General features: G+C 45.6%; 1 protein-coding gene and 1 pseudogene across 2 annotated transcripts; both read left to right on the top strand.

The window, feature by feature from the left end:
• Positions 1-10,938: 10,938 nt before the first annotated feature.
• LOC103655899 (wall-associated receptor kinase 2) lies at positions 10,939-16,439 on the top strand. The gene is made up of 5 exons (XM_008682573.2): positions 10,939-12,062; positions 13,451-13,600; positions 13,684-14,694; positions 14,795-14,947; positions 15,061-16,439. Exons 1-5 carry the CDS (start codon positions 11,099-11,101, stop codon positions 16,281-16,283), a joined length of 3,501 nt encoding a protein of 1,166 aa, XP_008680795.1. The 5' UTR covers positions 10,939-11,098; the 3' UTR covers positions 16,284-16,439.
• Positions 16,440-17,416: 977 nt separating this feature from the next.
• On the top strand, positions 17,417-19,899 carry LOC100501063 (LOC103637710-like pseudogene; annotated as a pseudogene). Its single transcript, NR_145676.1, has 3 exons — positions 17,417-17,640; positions 18,592-18,739; positions 19,432-19,899. The product of NR_145676.1 is annotated as a protein-like pseudogene (transcript).
• The last annotated feature ends 1,211 nt before the right edge of the window (positions 19,900-21,110 follow it).

The raw sequence follows: 21,110 nt of genomic DNA, 5'->3' as shown, positions 1-21,110 counted from the left end.
ATCCATGCATATCTAATGAAAGTATAATTTGGTTTAATTCTAAGCAACCTTTGCACTTACCTTATGCAAACTAGTTCAATTCTACACTTACATATTTGCTTTGGTTTGTGTTGGCATCAATCACCAAAAAGGGGATATTGAAAGGGAAATAGGGTCAAACCTTCTCCTAAATGATTTTGGTGGTTGAAATGCCAAACACAAATAATTAGACTAACTAGTTTGCTCTAGATTATACATTCTACAGGTGCTAAAGGTTCAACACAAACCAATAAAAAGATCCAAGTTAGGGTTCAAAAGAAAGGAGCAAAGAAACCGAAGAGAACCCTGGTCTGGCTCACCGGACAGTGTCCGGTGCCCAGGGATCGTACAAACTGAAATCCTCACCTTCGGGTTTCTAAGGCCGCACTCCGCTAGAATTCACTGGACGGTCCAGTGTGGCACCGAACTGTCCGGTGTGCCAAGCGGAGCAATGGTCGCCAGCGCAACGGTTGACTTCAACGATCGGCTGACAACGTGAACAGTGCGCGGACAGTTCGCGCAGAGTCAGAGCAGCGCCAGAAGGTGCACCGGACAGTGAACAGTACCTGTCCGGTGCACCAAGATGTCAAAGCTCCAACGGTCGAAATCGTCAGAACCCTAATGGTTGGGTAACGTGGCTGGCGCACCGGACTGTCCGGTGCACCCATCGAGAGCAGCCCTCCCCAACAGTTGTTTTGGTGGTTGGGGCTATAAATACCCCCAACCACCACTATTCAAGACATCCAAGCATTTTACTACTCCTCATTCAATACAAGAGCAATATACAACACTCACAGACAAATCAAAGCCTCCGATCAAATCAAAGTCCACAATTCAACTCTAGTTTTTAGGACTTGTAAGAAGATCGACTTGTGTTCTTTTGTTGCTCTTGTTGCTTGGTTGGCTTTCTTCTTTCTCTCATTCTTACTCTCAAAGCCTTGTAAGCGAAGCAAGAGACACCAATTGTGTGGTGGTCCTTGCAGGGTCTAAGTGACCCGAGAAATCAAGGAAGGAAGCTCACTCGGTCTAGGTGACCGTTTGAGAGAGGGAAAGGGTTGAAAGAGACCCGGTCTTTGTGACCACCTCAACGGGGATTAGGTTTGCAAGAACCGAACCCTGGTAAAACAAATCACTGTGTCACTCTCCTCATTTGCTTGTGATTTGTTTTCGTCTCTTTCGGACTCGGTTTTATTTCTAACGCTAACCCCTGCTTGTAGTTGTGCTTAAAGTTTGTAAATTTCAGTTTCCGCCTATTCACCCCCTCTAGGCGACTTTCAACTTTTTTAACCCCTTCGTTACTCTACAATTGGACGCTGGTTCTTTTCTCTTTGATCGGTCGAAGGACTGCTGGGGTCTTCGCTTTCGGTTGAGAGGCAATGCACGTTGCGCTGACCGGGGACGAAGTCTCTCTCTATGTTTCTGGCAACTTGGTGGTCTCCGTACACTACAGGAAACAAATAAATTTTCGTGGGCCGGGATATTTTCGTCGGCTGGCCCACGAAAATACTGCAGTTATTTTCGTCGGCCTCGTGACCGACGAAAATGTGGAGTATTTTCGTGGGCCGGGGAATATTTTCGTCGGCAGGGCCACGAAAATATGGAAGTTATTTTCATCGGCCTCTTGACCGACGAAAATGTGGCGTATTTTCGTGGGCCAGGGCCATGCCGACGAAAATAAGTCATTGACCGACCACTATTTTCGTCGGCCTCAGCCCGACCGACGAAAATAAGTCATTGACCGACCACTATTTTCGTCGGCCTCAGTGAGGCCGACGAAAATAGAGGCCCTAAATCGTCCCGGTCGCGCGCCCACAGCTTCTCTCTCGCTCGTTTTGCTCGTTTGTATTGCCGCGCCGCCGCCGTGCTGCCCGCACTCCCCTCGCCATGCCTCCCGCAGGCCCGCGCCGCGCCGCCCGCCCGCACGCACGCATGCCACGCCGCCGCACGCCCACCGCGCTGCCCGCACGCACGCACGCCGCGCCGCCACACGCCCGCCGAGGCGGCCCGCCCGCCCCTCGTCGCGCCGCCCGCCCCATGCCGCGCTACCGCACGCCTGCCAAGGCGCCCCGCCCTGCCCTTCGCCCCACGCCGCGCCGCCGCCGGCACGCCTGCCGAGGCGCCCCGCCCGCCCCTCGCCGCGCCGCCGCCCGCACTCCTGCCGTCTGAGGCGCCCGCCCGCCCCTCGCCGCGCTGCCGCGTCGCGACGGCCTACCTGCGCCGTGCCGCCGCCCACACGCCCGCCGCCGAGGCGCGCCGCGCCGTCGTCGGCCGCCCCGCCCGCCCGCTCCGTCGCGAAGGCCTCCCTGCTCCGTCGCCTGCCTCGCCCCACCCGCATTTTCGCCATCAGGCAAGTATAATCGCCGAGGCCCCGAGGTCATTAATTTATATTAGTCATCTTGTTGTGTTGTGATTAGTTTAACTGTTGGTTGCTTTAATTCAAATTCATATTTGTCTCCGAGTTATTTTTTAATGTTTAGAGTTTAGTTTTAATCGTTAACCGTAGCGAACCGTATGCGTCACCCGTTCGGGAACGGCGAACGTCACATTGGCTTGTGAGGTTCGCCGTTCCGGAATTGTCCACGTATTTTGGACAGCCTGAGAGTGTAGGCCGATGCTTGTGATTTGTGACATGTGCCTTACGATTGACGTGGAATTTTGGTTGTGTAACCCAATTGTTCTCCAACACACCATGTTCAGGCGTGTGCTTGGAGAGCAGCGGGGTTATGCTGCCGAAATTTCGCGGCAATCGTAGGCTACACGTCACAAATCACAAGCATCGGCCTACACCCTTGGGTGGGTTTAGGGCCTTTACCTAATAGGGAGTTCACCTAAGCCACGAACGATCGTTGATGTTCTTTGTCTTTTATTTAATTAGCCTTTGAAATGGACGGTGATCGGAGGGTGATGTATGACGGGTGGAGAAAGGATGGGGCACATTCGTATGAATGGATGGTTGTAACAAAGGCTTTTCTTGAGCACGCTTTCAAAGATGCAACTGGTCGTCTAGTGAAGTGTCCTTGCAATCGCTGCGAGAACAAGTGGCCTCAGAAGAAGGAAGAAATGGAGAAACACCTTTGCAAAAGTGGGTTTATGCCGAACTACCTTGTATGGTACCGGCATGGAGAGTCTATTAGACACGTTGACGCGGAGGTGGAACTTGATGACGATCATGATAGGATGGACGACATGTTGCATGATCTTGGTAGGGAGGTTGAAATGAACGCTGAGGAGCCGGGGCAGCTTCCACGCGATGCTCAGAAATTCTTCCGGCTACTCACCGCAGGAGAAGAGAGACTGCACGAGCACACTCAGATGTCAGTTCTTGGGACTCTCACAAGACTAATGGCGATAAAGTCGAAGCACAACATTTCAAACAGTGCTTACAACGACATCATCCAACTGATGGGCGAGGTTCTCCCAGAGAATCATAAGTTGCCAAAGAATATGTACTTCGCAAAGAAGATGTTGGGTGGTCTTGGGATGACATATGAGAAGATCGACGTGTGTCCCAACAGTTGCATGCTATTCTTTGAGGAGGATGACAAGCTGGACCATTGTAAGCATTGCGAAGCTTCTAGATATGTCGAGGTGACAAATGATGAGGGTGAATTGGTAGTTACAAAGGTCGCAGCTAAGCAACTTCATCGGTTGTCCATCATTCCTCGGCTTTCAAGGTTGTTCCTCAACAAGGAAATAGCTCTGCATATGACGTGGCCAAAGAATGGTGTACGTCTCATCACTGATCCAGACATAATGGTCCATCCGTCGGACGGTGATGCGTGGAAGGCATTTGACGAGTTTGATCCCGGATTTGCAAACGACCCTAGGAGTGTACGACTTGGTCTATCGACGGACGGATTCACACCTTTCAATAGCAGTGCAAGCCCTTACTCGTGTTGGCCTGTCTTCATTGTGCCATATAATCTTCCTCATGAGTTGGTCAATAAAGAAGAGTTCATGTTCCTTGCACTAGTCATCCCAGGCCTCGAGCATCCAGGGCCAAAGCTGAATATGTTTGTTCGCCCTTTAATTGAAGAGCTGAAACAATTGTGGAGAGGTGTGAAGGCTTATGACAGCCATACTGAAAAGGAGTTTACCATGCGCGCTGCTTATTTGTGTTCAGTGCATGATCTACTGGCGTATGGAGATTGGTCTGGATGGTGTGTTCATGGTCGGTTGTGCTGTCCCATATGTATGAATGATACGGATGCATTCAGATTGAAGCATTGTGGGAAAGTGTCATTCTTTAATGCTCATCGACATTGGACTCCATTCAAGCATGATTTCAGGAGTTCGCTTACTGCATTTAGAAGTGGAGCCAAAATCAGAAATGGGCCACCAAAGAGGCAAACTGCACCGCAGATAATGGCATGGCATGCTTGTCTGAAGCAAGGAGAAAATGATAGGTTCCAAGGCTACGAGGAGGACCACAACTGGACCCATATTTCATCAATATGGGAGCTTCCGTATGCAAAAGCCTTGATCATGCCACACAACATAGACTTGATGCACCAAGAGCGTAACGTTGCTAAAAGCATCATAAACACATGTTTCGATGTGACTGATAAAATGAAAGATAATATGAAGGCAAGAAAAGACATGGCTGAAATTTGTAAGAGGCCGATGCTCGAGTTGAAAGTAAGCGATAAAGGGCATGAGAGTAGGCCGCGAGCTGATTAGTGCCTCAAGCCGGATGAAAGGAAAGAAATATTTAAGTGGTTGAAGAATCTGAAATTTCCAGATCGATATGCGGCAAATCTGAAACGGGCAGTCAATCTGAAGACCGGTAAATTGATCGGTTTGAAAAGCCATGACTACCATATTATTATGGAGAGGCTGATGCCCGTGATGTTTCGATGCTATTTTAAGGATGACCTTTGGAGCATATTTGCAGAGCTGAGTTACTTCTATAGGGAAGTATGCGCAAAGACGGTATCGAAGAGGTTGATGCAGAAATTTGAGAAAGAAATTCCAATTCTTATTTGTAACTTTGAAAAGGTTTTCCCGCCAGGATTCTTCAATGTGATGCAACATCTAATTGTGCATTTGGCTTGGGAAGCTTTGGTAGGCGGACCAATGCAATTCAGGTGGATGTATCCTATAGAAAGGGCGTTGAAAAAGCTCAGGGCGTGTGTTCATAACAAGGCTAGAGTCGAAGGGTGTATTGCGGAGGCTTTTGCCCTTAAGGAGATATCTCAATTCTCAACCAGGTATTTCGATCGAGCCAACAATGTGTTTGCGCCTTCAGTGCGACTTCATGTCGAAAATGAATCACCCCAAAGCACCCTTCAATTTTTTGCGAATCCGGGTAAAGCAGTTGGAAAAGGGAGTGTACGTCACATTGAAGCATCAGATTTGAACACACTAATGCTATATATGTATAGCAATATTGACAGCACACAGGAGGCGTTCGGGTAAGTTTTCCTCATAGTTACGTCCATTTTCTCATCTCATAATTTCTATAGTGTGTAATCTCCATGTTTCTAATATGTCCAGCATGTTTGATGAAGAATGTTGGAAATCTACTAGTAAACCTACGGCCATCCAATTAGAAATCTTCGACGTGATGGGTTGAAAGGTGGCCAAAACTTTGTGCAGTGGTTTCGTAATTATGTTAGTAATTGTCGTTCTCTCATTGTCCATACTTAATCTTCGTAATGCATATACTAATTCCTTGTATAGGTTTCCAAAAACTCTATGCACCCGGACTTGCAGCAAATGGCACATACCTCTGTGTCCGTCAGGAACTATACTCGCTATGATGTAAATGGATATCGCTTCCGAACCGCAAAATTGGAGAAGAGTCGACCATTGACAGCCACCACCAATAGTGGTGTGTTGGCAAGTTCATATGTTGACGATGACAAAGTAGTGGACTATTACGGTGTTCTTCAAAACATTGTAGAGTTGATTTTCAATGGCCCCAAGGAACTTAAAGTCGTGTTTTTCGAGTGCGACTAGTTTGATGCTCATAGTGGGACTCATGTCGACAAGTATGGTAATGTCGAGGTGAAGCATAGCTCTAGGATTCCGAGCAGTATGAGTGATGTTGTCCTTGCAAATCAGGCAAAACAGGTGTACTACCTACCATATCCTCACCCAAGCCTTAGGGCTTGGTGGGTTGCAATCAAAGTCAACCCACAAGTCGTCGCTCCAGAGAGTGCTAACTACGTGAGTACGAGCAGGGACAACGATGATGCTGTTTTTCAACCAGAAGCGGCGTCGAATCAAGACATAGCTCACCGATTCCATGTGACCAATGGAGAAGGCCTTGAAAATCTCTGTAGCAATTCGAGCGACCTAATTGAAGAACCTAGCTAAAAGCGCAAACGACATGTCGTCGTTAGAAGATCAGTAAGGATCCAACGAAATCAATAGCGTATGAATAAACAACGAGCCAAAGAAGCATCATCGGATGCGGATGACTTTTGATTAGTATGTTTCTTTTAGTTAATCAATTAAGCTATGTATTGCAATTTTCACATTATTAATTTTCATATTATTTGTTTCATATACTGTGGTTTGACATTAATTTATCTACAGTTGAACATGTTCAAGCATAGGAGATTGAGGAGGAGTGGGGGCAGCGCGGCCAGCGAGGACAGCTCGGGCAGCGGGCTTTTTCAGGGCACCTCACAGAGCCGACAGAGGCAGCAGCAGCTTCTCGACTGTCTAGACGAAGTGCAGGGTGAGAAGGGTGAGCAGGAGGCTCCTCAGCAGGATGCTCATGTGCAGGGTGAGGGGAGGGTGAGCAGGAGGCTCATGTGCAGGATGAGGAGGTTGACCCTATGGCGGCAGGCGGCGCGGGCGACGCGTCGGATGGTTCTACGTCCTTCATGTATTATTAATTAATGTTGATTCAACTTACTTATGCATATTAGTTTTTAATCATTTCATCATATTGAATTTACTTGTATACTTAGGCATAAGAAGAGCAATGCGCTTGGTCCGAGACCTGCCGAGAGGAGGCTCATCCGGCCGCATGGAGAATGGTGGGGCTTATTTCTGTTGTATTAATTTTTTAATGTGAACGTGATTGCACTGGTTTACTTGTTTTATTAATGTTTATAGGTCATGGGAAGACTTGACTTGGGACGGTACAGGCAGACGTCCCAAGGTGAAAGCGGTGTTGGGTAGCCTCTATCGCTTCTACTACCCTGGCATGGTGGAGCTCAATGGCGAGAGGTTCGCGGCTATGTAGTGGGCCGACTGGGGTCTGAAGGACTATGTCCAGCCAGGGGAGTCAGGGGAAAGCAGTAGCGGAGGGGGAACTTCGGAACAAAAACGAAGGACTTGTCAGGTGGATGTGTGGGAAGAGTTCTGGGTGAGTTTACTTTCGTATATAAGCAATTCACTGAATTATTGCTTCTCCTAATCTTACTTTAACTTAACTTCTCCGTTGATATGTAGGAGAGGTTCCAATTGCCGAATGAGATCGAGGAGGATCAGGCTCAGTGGGCACGTGTGAAGAGGCACTTTTGGAAGTGCGCTGATAAGGTCATCAAGGATGCCATGTACAATGCTCGCATTGTGGCCGTCAACTACTACTACAAGAAGATAAAGGGGCAGAACATGAGCAAATCAAAAGGGGCCAATGAGATCTACCTCACAGAGGAGGAGTACCTGGAGAGCGTTGTGGATTGGCTTGCGAAGGACATGGAAGCCTGGAGGTGGTTGGCTAAGAGATGGGCGTCGCCTGAGTGGATTACAGAGTCCCAGAAGCACCGTGCCAACCGTGGCACTGAAGGACCGGGGCACAGATACGGCGCCGATGGACACCTTGGTACCGCACGCCGCATGTTAAGTATATAAATCAAACCTGTATGTTACATCTATGAAAATTCTATGGTTTAACTCTTTTTTTTCATGCAGGAAGCTGAAAGTGGAGTTGCTCCAAGTTTTATGGAGGTTTACGTCTGTGGTCACCGTGGCCCTGATCCGGCAAATCCTGATGTGCTATGCAGCGAGGCGGCAAGGGAGAAAATGGTAAACAAGTTTGTATTTACGAATTAAATTGCATGTTTTGTGTCTAACTCCAACTCTAACTTTCTTTGCAGAATGCATATAGGAAGGAAATGACTCAACGCCATGGGCCTGACTACGACTGGATGCATTCAGACTTAGATGCCTCGACGTTGTACCACAGTGGTGGGGGTAGAAAGCATGGCAGGTGAGGTGTTTGTGTTTGATTCGACAATTTCATTAACAAGAATGTATCCACTTAATGGATCAACTATGTGTATCATGCAGGTTTGCCTTTGGCACCGACATTGTGGAGTATAACAGGACAATAGGTCAAGGGAAGACATCGTCTTTGGCAGGGAGTTCTCGCTCCTCCAGGTCTGCTCGAGAGGCTCAGCTAGAGGAGGAGACTCGGGCAGCACAGGAGCAGGCTCGAGCAGCACAGCAGCAGGCTCGAGCAGCGCAGGAGTAGGTCGGACAGCTGACGCACGTTGCATGTCAACAATTTCTTGTTCCATCTCCCTAGCATTTTGCTCCTCATCTAGGATCATTTGTCTGACTCTAGCCTACATACTGGTTCCCTGCCTCTTGGTTACGAGTATCTCCTTTTGTTGTTTGCAGGTGGTTGTTTTTTATGCTAAGTGCTCAGAGTTTGAGTTGGTCCTCGGCCGAGATACCCAGGACTTCGCCATCTTCTATGATGTCTTCGGCTTTCGGGGGAGTAAAGCCTGGTGAGGCATCTCGAGGGAGGTCTTCAGAGCTACACGTGCGAACGGTGCATTCGAGGGTGGGTGGGTTTTCTGTTCGGGGATGTTTACTGTTTATAGCTCCATCGTTCTCAGTGGGTACCTGGAGGGTTTTATCGGCGAGGGTTGCCTTGCTTTTCTTCTCAGCGAGGGCCTCCTTCTCAACATCGTCCACTAAGGCGCTGGCTCTATTATCGCTTTCTTGGGGGGCATTGCGGGTTTGTTTTTTCATAGCACGAATGGTGGGCGCCAAATGTTGGAACCGTCCCGACACATGGTTAGGTGGGTCCAACACATAGGAGACAAGAGGGTTCAGGTGCACAATGAGATAGTAGGTAGGGAACTTTAGTGTCTTGTTATGCGTGTCCCATCTGTGTACATGGTAGGAGCATTTATAGGAAACCGGGAAGGGTAGTGGGTCCCCAAGTACTATTATACTCTCGGTTACCTGCTACATTCCCAGACTATTCCCCTTAATGGGATCATCACATTGGATGAAGTACTTTAATTTGGGCGCACTACAAAATCTACTCTGCAAGGAGCTTACAAGTGGGCCCGGATGACAATGGACAGAGTCCTGGCTTTCTCTGTAGCTTGTCGAAGCCTCCGCTCATGTGTCGCACCCTTGGTTCTGCGAAGTCGCGTCCTTGCCTTCGCTTGGACTGAGCGTCACTGTCGGAGGAAAGGTCTTCAGGTTTCTGCGAAGTCACGTCCTTGCCTTCTCTTGGACTGGGCGCCGCAGTCGAAGGAACGTCCTTCAAGGTGCGAGTGAGGCTGCGGTAAGCCCCCCTTCTCACTATCGTGGGCCCTCCGCTTGACTCTCACGTGGAGAATCAAGCGAAGGCTGTTGCGCGTCGAATCCGAAGTACCCTTCGTCTGATGCTCCTGTGTAAGAAATGTCTGGTCGTAGTCGGGTTAGACAGATCGAGGTCAAGTTCGGCCTCCGCTCCAACACTCATAATGTTTTATTTTTTTGGGGGGGATGTAAGTAATTTTTTAAAAACATAAAAAAGCTCTTAAAAGATACACAGGAGATTACCACACATTTTACTATGTTTATTAAAAATATCTACATTATGATCCCAATATGTATATTACATAAATATATTGCATGGCAAATTGAATAGCATGCATTATAGTATCTTAAATATTGACATGTTTAGTTTATAAACTTTTAGAGCTTATTTGGTTAGCTACAATCCTGGATGATCATGAGGAGATCTAGCTTGGGGTGTATTTTGTCACCTACGAGCTAGTTTGGAAACTCGAATCTCTTTGGGATATCTGTCTTTGATAGGGGTGAGCAATTTTGGGGGATGTCGACGTCTAGATATCTATGCTAGGTTTTTTCTCACTAAGTTTGGCATCCCTTCCAAACTAGCTCTACAAGTAAAAATCATCAACAATTCTCTTCAGTCTTCTCGAACTATAGATGAATCGGTCCAGCTCTGCCCGTTATGCTTGAGTGTTCAAGGCCTCGGTCATCCGGTCCTTGAAGTCGTACATAGTCTTTGCCTCGGCTTGTCGGAGCGAAGAAGGCGTTTGGGCATTCGCATGGACGACGTCCGCGGCCAGGCCGGCAGAGCCTGCTGGCGTGGCCTTCAGTCTGCGTAACGTTGATGCAGAAATCCTCGAGCGAGGGGGGGAGATGAAAGGGTCCACCCGGTTATAGATATCCACGTATGCTTGAGTGTTTAAGTGTGGAATTTAATTAAAATTCTACGCCAAATTACTCCATGCATTGAGGGAATACCGGAATATATATACATGGGCATCATATACAAGAGCTAACCTAACGTGATTAGTGTGTCGGAGGCTGCATGACTGATAAAGATGGCGAGATGTTGGCAGGTTGCTTCGGCGGACTTAGGCGAGTGCTTTGAAGGTCACGCCCTTCACATGCATGTCCTTATGCCTTAAGTACTACAGCGTGCGGTGTTTCCCGGAAAGAATCACTATGCAGCGCCGTGCTCAGCAAATAATATACTAGTAGGTAAAGCTTGTCCATGTCCAAACCTCGATTTTGTTTAGGCTCAAGTACAGTGTGCTCCTCTCGACCAGCGAATTAACAAGCTAAAGGCCTAAAAGCTTGGTAAAGCATAGCCGCGTGCCTGCACGCAGCACGCGCGTGGTAGGTGAGAGATCGATCGATGATCTCTACGCGCAGGCGCAGATAGCTACCGAGTCCATCCATCCATCCATATATATAAAACCTATCAGCTCCCGTTGCCAATCTCATCACTACTGTAGCATGATCCACAACGGCAGTTCATGAGATGCCCATCTCGCTGCCGTAGGAGACTACACGCAGTGCTAAGTAGTAGACTGCACAGCACACACGCACGTACGTAGCACATACATACTCCTCCGTAATGGCGCCAATCTCTGCAGCGGCGGCGCTCTTGGCGATGGCGGCGTTACAGCTCTCGGCCGCAGCAACTGCGGCTCATGATCCGTCACCGGCACCAATAGGGCTGCCCGGCTGCAACACCAGCTGCGGCAGCGTGAGCGTGCCGTACCCCTTCGGGTTTGGGCCCTCCCACTGCTACTGGCCGGGGCTCAACCTCACCTGCGTCAGCAGCAGCAGCAGCCACCAGCCCCCACGGCTGCTGCTCGGCGACGGCAGCCTCAGGGTCTCCGAGATCTCTCTGGACAACCAAACGGTGCGAGTCATGCGCGCCGGCTCCATCATAAACACAACCGGCGACCTAACCTCACCCGCCTGGAACGCCTCGCTCGATTTCGGCCGCGGCTTCAGGGAGCACGGCTACCTGCTGTCGCTCCAGAACGAGCTCGTCGTTTCAGGATGCAACGTGATGGCGACGTTTTCCGCGGACATCGTCGGCGAAGAAACCAGCAAGATCGTCAGCGGCTGCGCCTCCTTCTGCACCAAGAGCGACCACGAGGTCGGCTTCATAGATGACCACCGCGAGGTAACAAGCAAGTACTGCACCGGCACGTCTGGCTGCTGCCTGGCGCCCCTCACTTCTAGCGGCGTGCCCGTGCCCAATGGAGTACAGGCCAGGTGGCTCTACAGTGGCAACCACACCGTGGAGCAGACAACTGTGCCGGTAATCGTGTTCGTCGCGGAGCAGGGGTGGGTCGACAGGGAACACCAGGCGGACGGATTTGAGGAAGCCCCCCTTCTCCTCGATTTCGGGGTCAAGCTGGGCTTCCCACAACTGCAAGGAAACAGCAGCTCTGATTGCCCACAGGACGTACAGCGCAGGCTCTGCAAGAGTGAACACAGCTTTTGCAATGCTTTGGTCCAAGGCTATACGTGTCAGTGCGGGTATGGCTACCAAGGCAACGCTTACATCGCCGGCGGGTGCCAAGGTCAGTTACCACTGCATATACTGTTAGTAAAGTAGCTCCACTACTTTCATTATAAAGTCCGGGCCAATTGGAAGTACAAAGATATTTTTATACTCGTGTACGTTGTTTCTTTTACATGGTTGGAATATGTCTAAGCAAAGACAATTTTCAAGTGTTTTTCTTTTTACTAAGCAAAGACAATTTTCAAATCATATTTTGAAGCAGTAAACTAATTTAAATGAAAAAAGTTTTAACTACAAAGTTGTATAACTCATCAAGATATACAATTTTAGTTTAGTCATTTCTTTATATGACAAAGTAAAAACAAATTTATTCACAAAATTTACATATCTCTCTTGTAATTTATGAAACTACAACACATATATATAAGATTTGCGAATAATGTTAGAACCACCATGTTGGATGAGTAAATGACCAAATAACCAGAATAAACTTTGTAGATCTTGATAAGTTATAGAGTTTTGTAGTTTGATTTTTTTTATTTAAAGCCATCTTGTCAACGAAAACTACGTTTGAATTTTAAAATTTCAAATTTTAAATTTTCCATACGACCTCGGATGGTAAAACCACAAAATGGAAAGTTTTAGGTTTTCAAGAGTTATGAAACTTTGTAGCTAACAACTTTTTCATTTGAAATCATTTGATCATGCAAAACTATATTTGAAATTCAAAATTTGAGATTTTCAAACGGCCTCAAATGAAAAAACAAACAAAATGAAAGTTGTAGATCTCAAAAAGTAATTTAACATTGTAGTTGACAACTTTTAAATTTGAATCATCTTATCATATAAAAATACATTTGAAATTTTCAAATCTAAAATTTAAATGTTGTAAGTGATCTCGGATGAAAAACAACTATTAAAATTAAAGTTTTAGGTCTCAAAGAGTTATGCAACTTTGTAGTTAACAACTTTTTCATTTGAATTCATTTAATGTCTCAAATAATCAATTTACTTTTGGTTTGTTATAATATGTGGGGATAAAAAACGTAATATAGACATAAGTGATATAGATGGTGGAGTGGTAGAGAAGATTCCACGCGAGCGAGAGGTTGCGAGTTTGAATCTTATATTGGCCCTACAAAACATGTAAATACAATTTAAAAAGCATAGTAACTATAATTATTATACAATATAAGTGCAAAAGTTTTAGATACTTTTTAAGATAAAAAATCCATAGTAACTATAATAAAACTACAACATTAAAATTAAAATCTATATATTGATGGAATCATAAAATATAGTTTAAGCTAAGGTACGGTTTTAACTATATATATGTTTAACATACATGGATAGATGTCAAAATATGTAGATTAGTTTTTGATAATGGCACAACTGAGTAGTGACAAGGAGATAATGCCACAATTGGTGGGGGTTAACTGGCTGTAGATGTCGACGAGTGCAAGTTCGTGGATGAAAAGAGAGTGTGCTACGGTGTATGCATCAACACGATCGGATCATACGATTGCCAGTGCCCGCAAGGAACATACGGTGTACCCGTCGTAGAAGGTGGCTGTGTTGATTATAATTTCAACAAAGGTCAGTATTCAGGCACCCCGGAGTCGCACTGCATGGTTGCACAGCGGGCAAGGAACTTACATTGATTGATTTATTTGCATCAGATGCGCTGTCGCCTACGGTGGCTCCGGTGCCCACAGGGCTGCTCGGCTGCAACACCACCTGCGGCGACGTGAGAGTGCCGTACCCCTTCGGCTTTGGGCATCCCGGCTGCTACTGGCCGGGGCTCAACCTCACCTGCGACACCAGCCAGAGCCAGCTACCCCCCCGGCTGCTTCTCCCCGGCAACGGCAACAGCACCCTCCAAGTCGTCGACATCTCCTTGCGCAACTCCACAGTGCGCGTCATCCATCATCGCGGCAGGGCCGATTCGACGACCACCGGCACCGACGTCGATCACACGGTGGCTTACGATAACATCAGCCCCGGTATCACCAGTTACAGCAGCCTGGTGACTGACATTCGCGTCCCATCAGACATCGTCGAGCCTTATGCGCTTTCGACGAGGAACGAGTTCATCGTCATCTCCGGGTGGGACGTGCGTGCCAGCCTCTACGGGCAGTACAGAATTAACGGCGCCAGCAGCAACACCACTGACAGTATCATCAGCCAAGCTGTCTGCAGCAGCTCCGGCGGCGGAGGTCTTGGTTCTGGTGGGCCGCCGCCGGTCCCAAGCCCAACACAAACCCACGGCGGGTACTGCTCCGGCCACGATGGCTGCTGCCGTGCGCCCATCTCTGCAGGTACCGCGCCCAAGAGAGTGGAATTCAAAGCGCTTCGTAAGAACATCACTCATTATTATGGTAATTGGTCGTGGAACTTCGCATTGGCGTCCATCTCCGAGGTGGGCTTGACTGATCAGTGGCACAAGATCTTCAACATGAATGATGGGATCATCAGTTACACGTCATCTCCCATTGTTCTACAATGGGCCGTTAAGAAAGGCTTGCCAGCGGCAGCGCCTTCTGCCGACAACTCAGGCAAGTGCCCAGCGGACGTGATCAGCCGCCTTTGCAAGAGTGAGAACAGCGACTGCCGGCGAGAGAATGGAGGCTTTACGTGCCACTGCTCCAAGGGATACGACGGCAACCCTTACATCGCTGATGGATGCAAAGGTCAGTAGTGATTTTATAGATCTTTGGGAGGCTTGTTGACTAGTTTATAGATCTTTGGGAGGCTTGTTTATTTTTTGTTCATCGTGATTGTTGGCAACAGATATTGATGAGTGTAACGACCCGACCCTACGCAAATCATGCTTGGGCGGCTACTGCAACAATTTGCCTGGAGAATACGAGTGCCGGTGCCCGCGAGGAATGCACGGCAACGCTTATGCGCCGGGCGGTTGCATCGACAACAAGTTCCCGACAGGTGAGAGCCACTGGATTCGCATGTCTAGACGATGGTCCTTTTGCTGACATTGTAAGTACATACAAAGCTTGCGAAAGTGATCATAATAGTGTATGTGTATCTACATTTTTCAGGTTTAGTTATTGGTTTGTCAGTTGCTAGTGGCCCGGCGCTGTTTCTGCTGGTTCTGGGTGTATGGTTTCCACTCCGCAAGTTTAAACAGCGCAGGATAAAAGTACAAAAACAAAAGTACTTCAAGCAAAATCGTGGGCAATTGTTGCAACAGCTGTTGTCCCAGAAGGCAGACATTGCAGAGAGGATGATAATACCATTGGATGAGCTTGTAAAGGCCACAAACAACTTTGACAGAGCTCGTGAGGTTGGTGGCGGAGGCCATGGTACTGTTTACAAAGGAATCCTATCAGACCAGCATGTCGTGGCCATCAAAAAGTCAAAGATTAGCAAGCAGAAGGAAATAGATGAGTTCATAAATGAGGTAGCGATCCTCTCACAGATCAACCATAAGAATGTGGTCAAACTCTTTGGATGTTGCCTAGAAACTGAGGTGCCATTGTTGGTCTATGAGTTTATTCCCAATGGTACCCTTTATCACCATCTTCATATCGATCGACAAAAAAGCTCACTATCATGGAGCAACAGGTTGAGGATTGCAACTGAAATAGCTACTTCTCTTGCCTATCTGCACTCATCAGCTTCGATCCCCATAATCCATCGAGACATCAAGTCTAGTAACATACTTCTTGATGATGCAATGACATCAAAGATATCGGACTTTGGAGCTTCAAGGTACATTCCATTAGACAAAACAGGGTTGACAACAAGGATACAGGGAACATTGGGATACATGGATCCAGAATGCTTTTACACAGGTCGTTTCACCGAAAAAAGTGATGTTTATAGCTTTGGTGTAATTCTCGTGGAGCTACTCACTAGGAAGAAACCAACTTGTTCAGATTTGTCCAATGAATGTGGTGGCCTTGTTCCTCATTTCGTTAATCTACATTCCTCTAGAAATCTTATCCAGATAATGGATCCACAGGTTATAGAGGAAGGAGGCGAAGAAGTACAACAAGTTGCTATGCTTGCAGCATCCTGTATAAACATGAGAGGTGAAGAAAGGCCAACGATGCGACATGTTGAACTTAGACTAGAAGGACTTCAACAAGGTTCCAATAAAAAGTACAAGAAAGGTAATATCGTAATGAAGGATTTCGAGAATAGTAGCAACGGGGCAAACTATTCATCAGGGATTAGTGAAGGGCATAGTTATGAGGAATCTAGTAGAAGATACAGTTTGGAGCAAGAGATGATGATGTCGGCAAGGTATCCTAGATAGCATAGCTCTATGTCATCTATATTAGCACAAGGAATTTTTTAAATTCTACGAGTACTTGTATGCATGTCAATTCAACTATATCTCTATTTGTGCCTTTCTCTTTGTTTTGTTCATATTGAAAGGAACATGAATGCTTAAGAGGGTAAATTAGGACAACTATTTTTCGCTCTAATTTCTTCTCTTAAACATAACATATATGGATAACCAATCAAGATATTGCGATTAAAGTTTCGTCTAAGTGTTGTTATCTCTACCACAAAATAGAGTTATACAACCTAGGGTTCAGTTCTACCAACTTGCTTATAATCTAAGATAGGAAAGGTAAAGCACACAACCAAAGGAAGCGATATAAATGTGGAATCACTACACGACGGTTGATCTTTAGCGACCCTTATTAGGTACCAACTGTTGGTTGCTAAAGGTTAGGGACCGACGGTCAGTCGCTAAATCCTTTTGTAGCAACGGTCGGTTGGTCGCTAAAAGTTTAGAAATTTAACAACTTATGGTTGGTCGCTATAGATGTCGTCGGGGACTAGCGGTGGGTCGCTATAGAGCAAGGATAACTATGAAATCTTATAGCCTGAACGTACCTGTAGATGTTAGTGACTAAAAATTAATTAAAACAAGTAAACATTGATCGCTAAATTAATTAAAACAAGTAAACATTATGCTTATATGATATTAGATTCGAGTTGAAAGTCGTTTCAAATCCTACATAAAGAGTATGGATAAATCATGGATCACAAGTGAATGGTTTTTTAGGGAGACAAAGGTTTATAAACAAGGGGTGAATTGTTTTCTAGTTTTTTTATGATTTTTTGAGTAATTTAAAAAAAGTGTTTGTTATTTATTTACCTTTGGAATGATTTTTGATTGCTTATAATTGATTTTTTGGATATTTAATAAACATTTCTTGTTAAATGAAAATCCTAGTAAATTAATAATATAATTATTAGTTCCAAAAATAAATATTTTATTTATAAATAGTTTTGAGTTAATTGTTATAAATTTTATGGTTATTTAAAATTATATTTTGAAATTAGAATGGAATTAGAAAAGAAATAAAAAAACTAACCTAACCTAAGCCCATGAAACCGGCCATGCCCCCAACCCTAGCCGCCACTACCCTGCTCCCTCTCCCAAGCCGCCGCCACTCCTTCTCCCTCCCCCTTTCTCTCTCTTCTCCTTCTCCCTCCCCCTTTCTCTACCCCGAGCCCCCACCCGACCGCGCCTGGAACACCGCCCAGGCGCCCCGCCTCTGCATCCGCCCGCCCTAGGCCGCAGAAGGGAGCATTCGCCGCCCCACCCTCCGTTTCCCGTCGCCTCGCCCCCGCGCTCCGTCAGCCGCCCCTCTCCGGTGAGCTCTCAGTCGCCCCCTGACCTTAGCCGCTTTCATTTGAGAGCTTTGCTCGCTGTGACCGTGGGGTAGGAGGAGGCACAAGGCCGTCTGCTTTTGTCGGCATGGACCACTCCCTTCCACTGTCTCGATTGAAGCTTGATGCGTGACTAGTAGCTCATAGTCCGATTTTGCGTCTTGTTTGTCTCATACGTGATGTTTGGTTGGGTGTTTTTATTCCGTGATCCATTTACAATGTGACTTGTTTCCGTTGTTTGACGTTTGGTTGGGCCGGTCCGTATCTGTCTGTACCGTGATCGGTTACATAGCCATAACTTCTCATTACCGCTCCCCACCGAGCGTGAAGCTATCCCGCAACGCTCCACCTCCGCTCGCGAGCTGCAAGGTCCGGCCGGCGACCGCCACACAGCAAGGTCCGTTGAAGGTCCAGCGGAAGAAAGAATGAAGGTCCAGAATCGGTACCAATTAACCCTGTCATCTAATCGAGGCAGTAGAGAGACTTTTCCAGAATAAAGGTCCAGCAGATGGATATAAACGTTGTAAAAGGACAACAATGTGTTACGTGACTCATCCAAACAAAATCAGTTAATCGTTACATTGTAACAAATAGCACTGTCTTCTCTTTACGTTAGCGTTACCACTCTGTTTGCTGAACCAAACGCCACCATAGTCTCGATTAAAATCTATGATGCAATGATGCGTATGAAAACTGAGGTGCTATGCCTTACATTTACTATCTGCAGTTCAGTAGTGTAATGTTGATCATTTGGTACAGATTGATCCTGATTATTTACTGAAACATGAACATCTATTTTATGCAAAGAAGTTCTCAGTGGACATAATTTATTTTTATAAGAAGAATTTTACTGTGTATGCAATCTCGATCTGTCTAGTTCTGTAGAGATTACTAATGATTCAATGAATGGCTTGTCGATCATTTGTTTGAACTAGATGGAGCGTGTAAAAAACTCGATCAGCATTGGAGGAACTGGCAATGGCATCATAACCAAGAAGAAAATTAGGCTTCCAAATTTGAGATGAAGACGATGACTCAAACTTGGGCCATGGAGGTGTTCACCAACAGCCAAATTTGATTCAGGTTTTCTCACTGTCTTTTGTAAGATGACAGTCGAATCGAATTTGATCGAATATGTACGTCAGTTTTAGTTTGATTTAGGTTTCCCTTTTGAACATATCAATTCCTCTGAATCGAATTTCAGTCTCCAATCCAGAAGATTTCATGTGTTTTTAATGTGATTTAGGTGAGCATTGGAGGCATGTGTATTTCCTTGCATATGCATCGAAATATTTTGGTCCTTGAATTTCATTAGATTAGAATACTTGCTACTCTTTGATCATCTGATGCTCAGAAGCAAGTTCCTTATAGATTGTTCCTCTTCGCTTGTTTATATGCCTCCAGTTTTGTTGTGGTGGAGTGTGATTCCGATCCCATAATGCTGTAGAAAAAGAATATGTTACCATGATTTCTGCATGTCCTGTTTTTTTATGAGCCATTGTCACTTCGGAAATGGAAGCTGCTTTTATGGTCATTTCATTACATGTTTATTTTTTATGATATTATGACACATTGTTGTTTTTCAAGTAAAACTAATTTGTTTTAAATTTGTTCACGAGACTATTCTTCCTGTTGTATCCATATCTTGAGTTCTTGACATACATGTAATGTTAGCTAAGAGTGCTACTTGTGCGGTTGTGCCTTTCATTCTTTATGCTTATTTTTTTGTGCATAAGTAGCAATTTTAAGACTGATATATTGTTTTATATTTCTAGGACAAGACTCTGGTAAGGAAAAGATTGATATCAAGCAACAACACTCGTGTCAAGGCAGAGTCTGGCACCTGTTAACGATGATGAGTTTAGTGCAACCTCATATCATGCTTTGTATCTGTAACTGGTAGAAACAAAGTTGTTGCAACATCATCCATTGCCGATGATTTGTCAGAGGTTGACATGCCATCAAAACGCAGGAGGCTGTTGAATCAAGACACAAGACTATCTAGAGCAGAATACCTTGATGACAACAACTCATGTGTTACTGGTATATCAGCAGAAGGCAAACTTCTTGTGGATAAGAAAAAAACTTCAAGCTGGATTGATGTTGATGTGGTGCTTTTGTGACTAATCATCTTTAGAGCTTTTGTGAATGATCTAGCTAGCTATCTGTAAATGATCTAGTTGTGAATGATATTATAATTGTGATGCTTTTGTGAATATATAATTGTGGTGCTATTGTGTTTATGTGATGGATCTATGACTATGGTATACTGATTAACTGTGTATGTCTTTATGATTAATGTATAAAAATCTGTGATTTGTGGTGCTTAATTAAATGTATGTTATTATTAATAACAACTGTAAAAGAGCGACTTTCTGTTGGTTGCTAAATGTATAGTATGCCGACTTATGGTTGGTTGCTAAATCTATAGTACAGCAACCCACGGTTAGTCGCTAAATATACAATATTAGCAACGGTCGGTGGGTCGCTAAAAAAATGTCGGTCGCTAAAGCCTTTAGCGACGGCACTTACAGCGACCATCCTTATGGGTCGCTAAAAGTTTTTAGCGACCAACCGTAGGTCGCTGAAGGCCGTTTTAGCAACCAACCGTAGGTCGCTGTAAGTGAACCGTCGTGTAGTGAATATTAATGTGATAGAGATGTAAACTTCCATTGACGCGCCATTATTTTATCAAGGTATCAAGAACCGCGCTAGTTTTTTTACATATCCTTGTTGGTGCCCCTTCGCCAAGGGAAGCCCACATGAGGTCAAGCACCTAGTAAGATAACTCCATAGTTAGTCGCGAGCCTTCTCTACGTGCAAGTGGTGCTCCACTGTCAGTCTCACTCGGATGCTCCTCACCGCCTCCTCTGTCAAGCTTTCGGCTAAAATGTCGTGAGCCCAATTCTATCCGATACACTATGGCAACCACACCACAAATGTGGTTGGTGGGATCTCACAAGACTTCTGCCCCACTTGGTACAATTGCAATGACGCACGCAAGCGTCGAGGGGTTTGTGTGTTCTAACACTACCAAAATCTAGCTCTTTGCCGAGTGTCAAGTGATTTGCCGATTGTTTTTCTTTAGACACTCGGCAAAGAAGTTATTTGCCGAGTATCAAATAGAACACTCGGCAGCGCTTCTTTGTCTAGTGTATTTTTTTGACACTCGACAAAGAGCTTTTTTGTCGAGTGCTTTTTTTGACACTAGGCAGAGAGCTTCTTTGTCGATTGTTTTTTCGACACTTGATAAACAACTTCTTTGTCGAGTGTTTCCCCGACACTAGGCAAAGACAATTTTTAAATCAAATTTTGAACTAGGAATTAATTTAAATCAAAAAGTTTTTAACTACAAATTTGTATAACTAATTAAGATGTACAATACTTATTTTGGCCATTTCTTCAAATGACAATGTTAAAGTAAATTTGATACCTCTCTTGTAGTTTATGAAAT

Source organism: Zea mays, chromosome 4, assembly GCF_902167145.1.
Source record: "Zea mays cultivar B73 chromosome 4, Zm-B73-REFERENCE-NAM-5.0, whole genome shotgun sequence".
NCBI classification, from domain to species: domain Eukaryota; kingdom Viridiplantae; phylum Streptophyta; class Magnoliopsida; order Poales; family Poaceae; genus Zea; species Zea mays.
The sequence above is the reverse complement of the archived record's forward strand: the minus strand, read 5'-3'. Positions and strand labels throughout refer to the sequence as shown.

Excerpts from the sequence above, each read along its gene's own strand:
- LOC103655899 (XM_008682573.2), top strand. The coding sequence starts at position 11,099 with ATGGCGCCAATCTCTGCAGCGGCGGCGCTCTTGGCGATGGCGGCGTTA. Across the intron at positions 14,695-14,794 it reads CATCGCTGATGGATGCAAAG|ATATTGATGAGTGTAACGAC; the intron begins GTCAGTAGTGAT and ends TGTTGGCAACAG. Across the intron at positions 14,948-15,060 it reads CGACAACAAGTTCCCGACAG|GTTTAGTTATTGGTTTGTCA; the intron begins GTGAGAGCCACT and ends TACATTTTTCAG.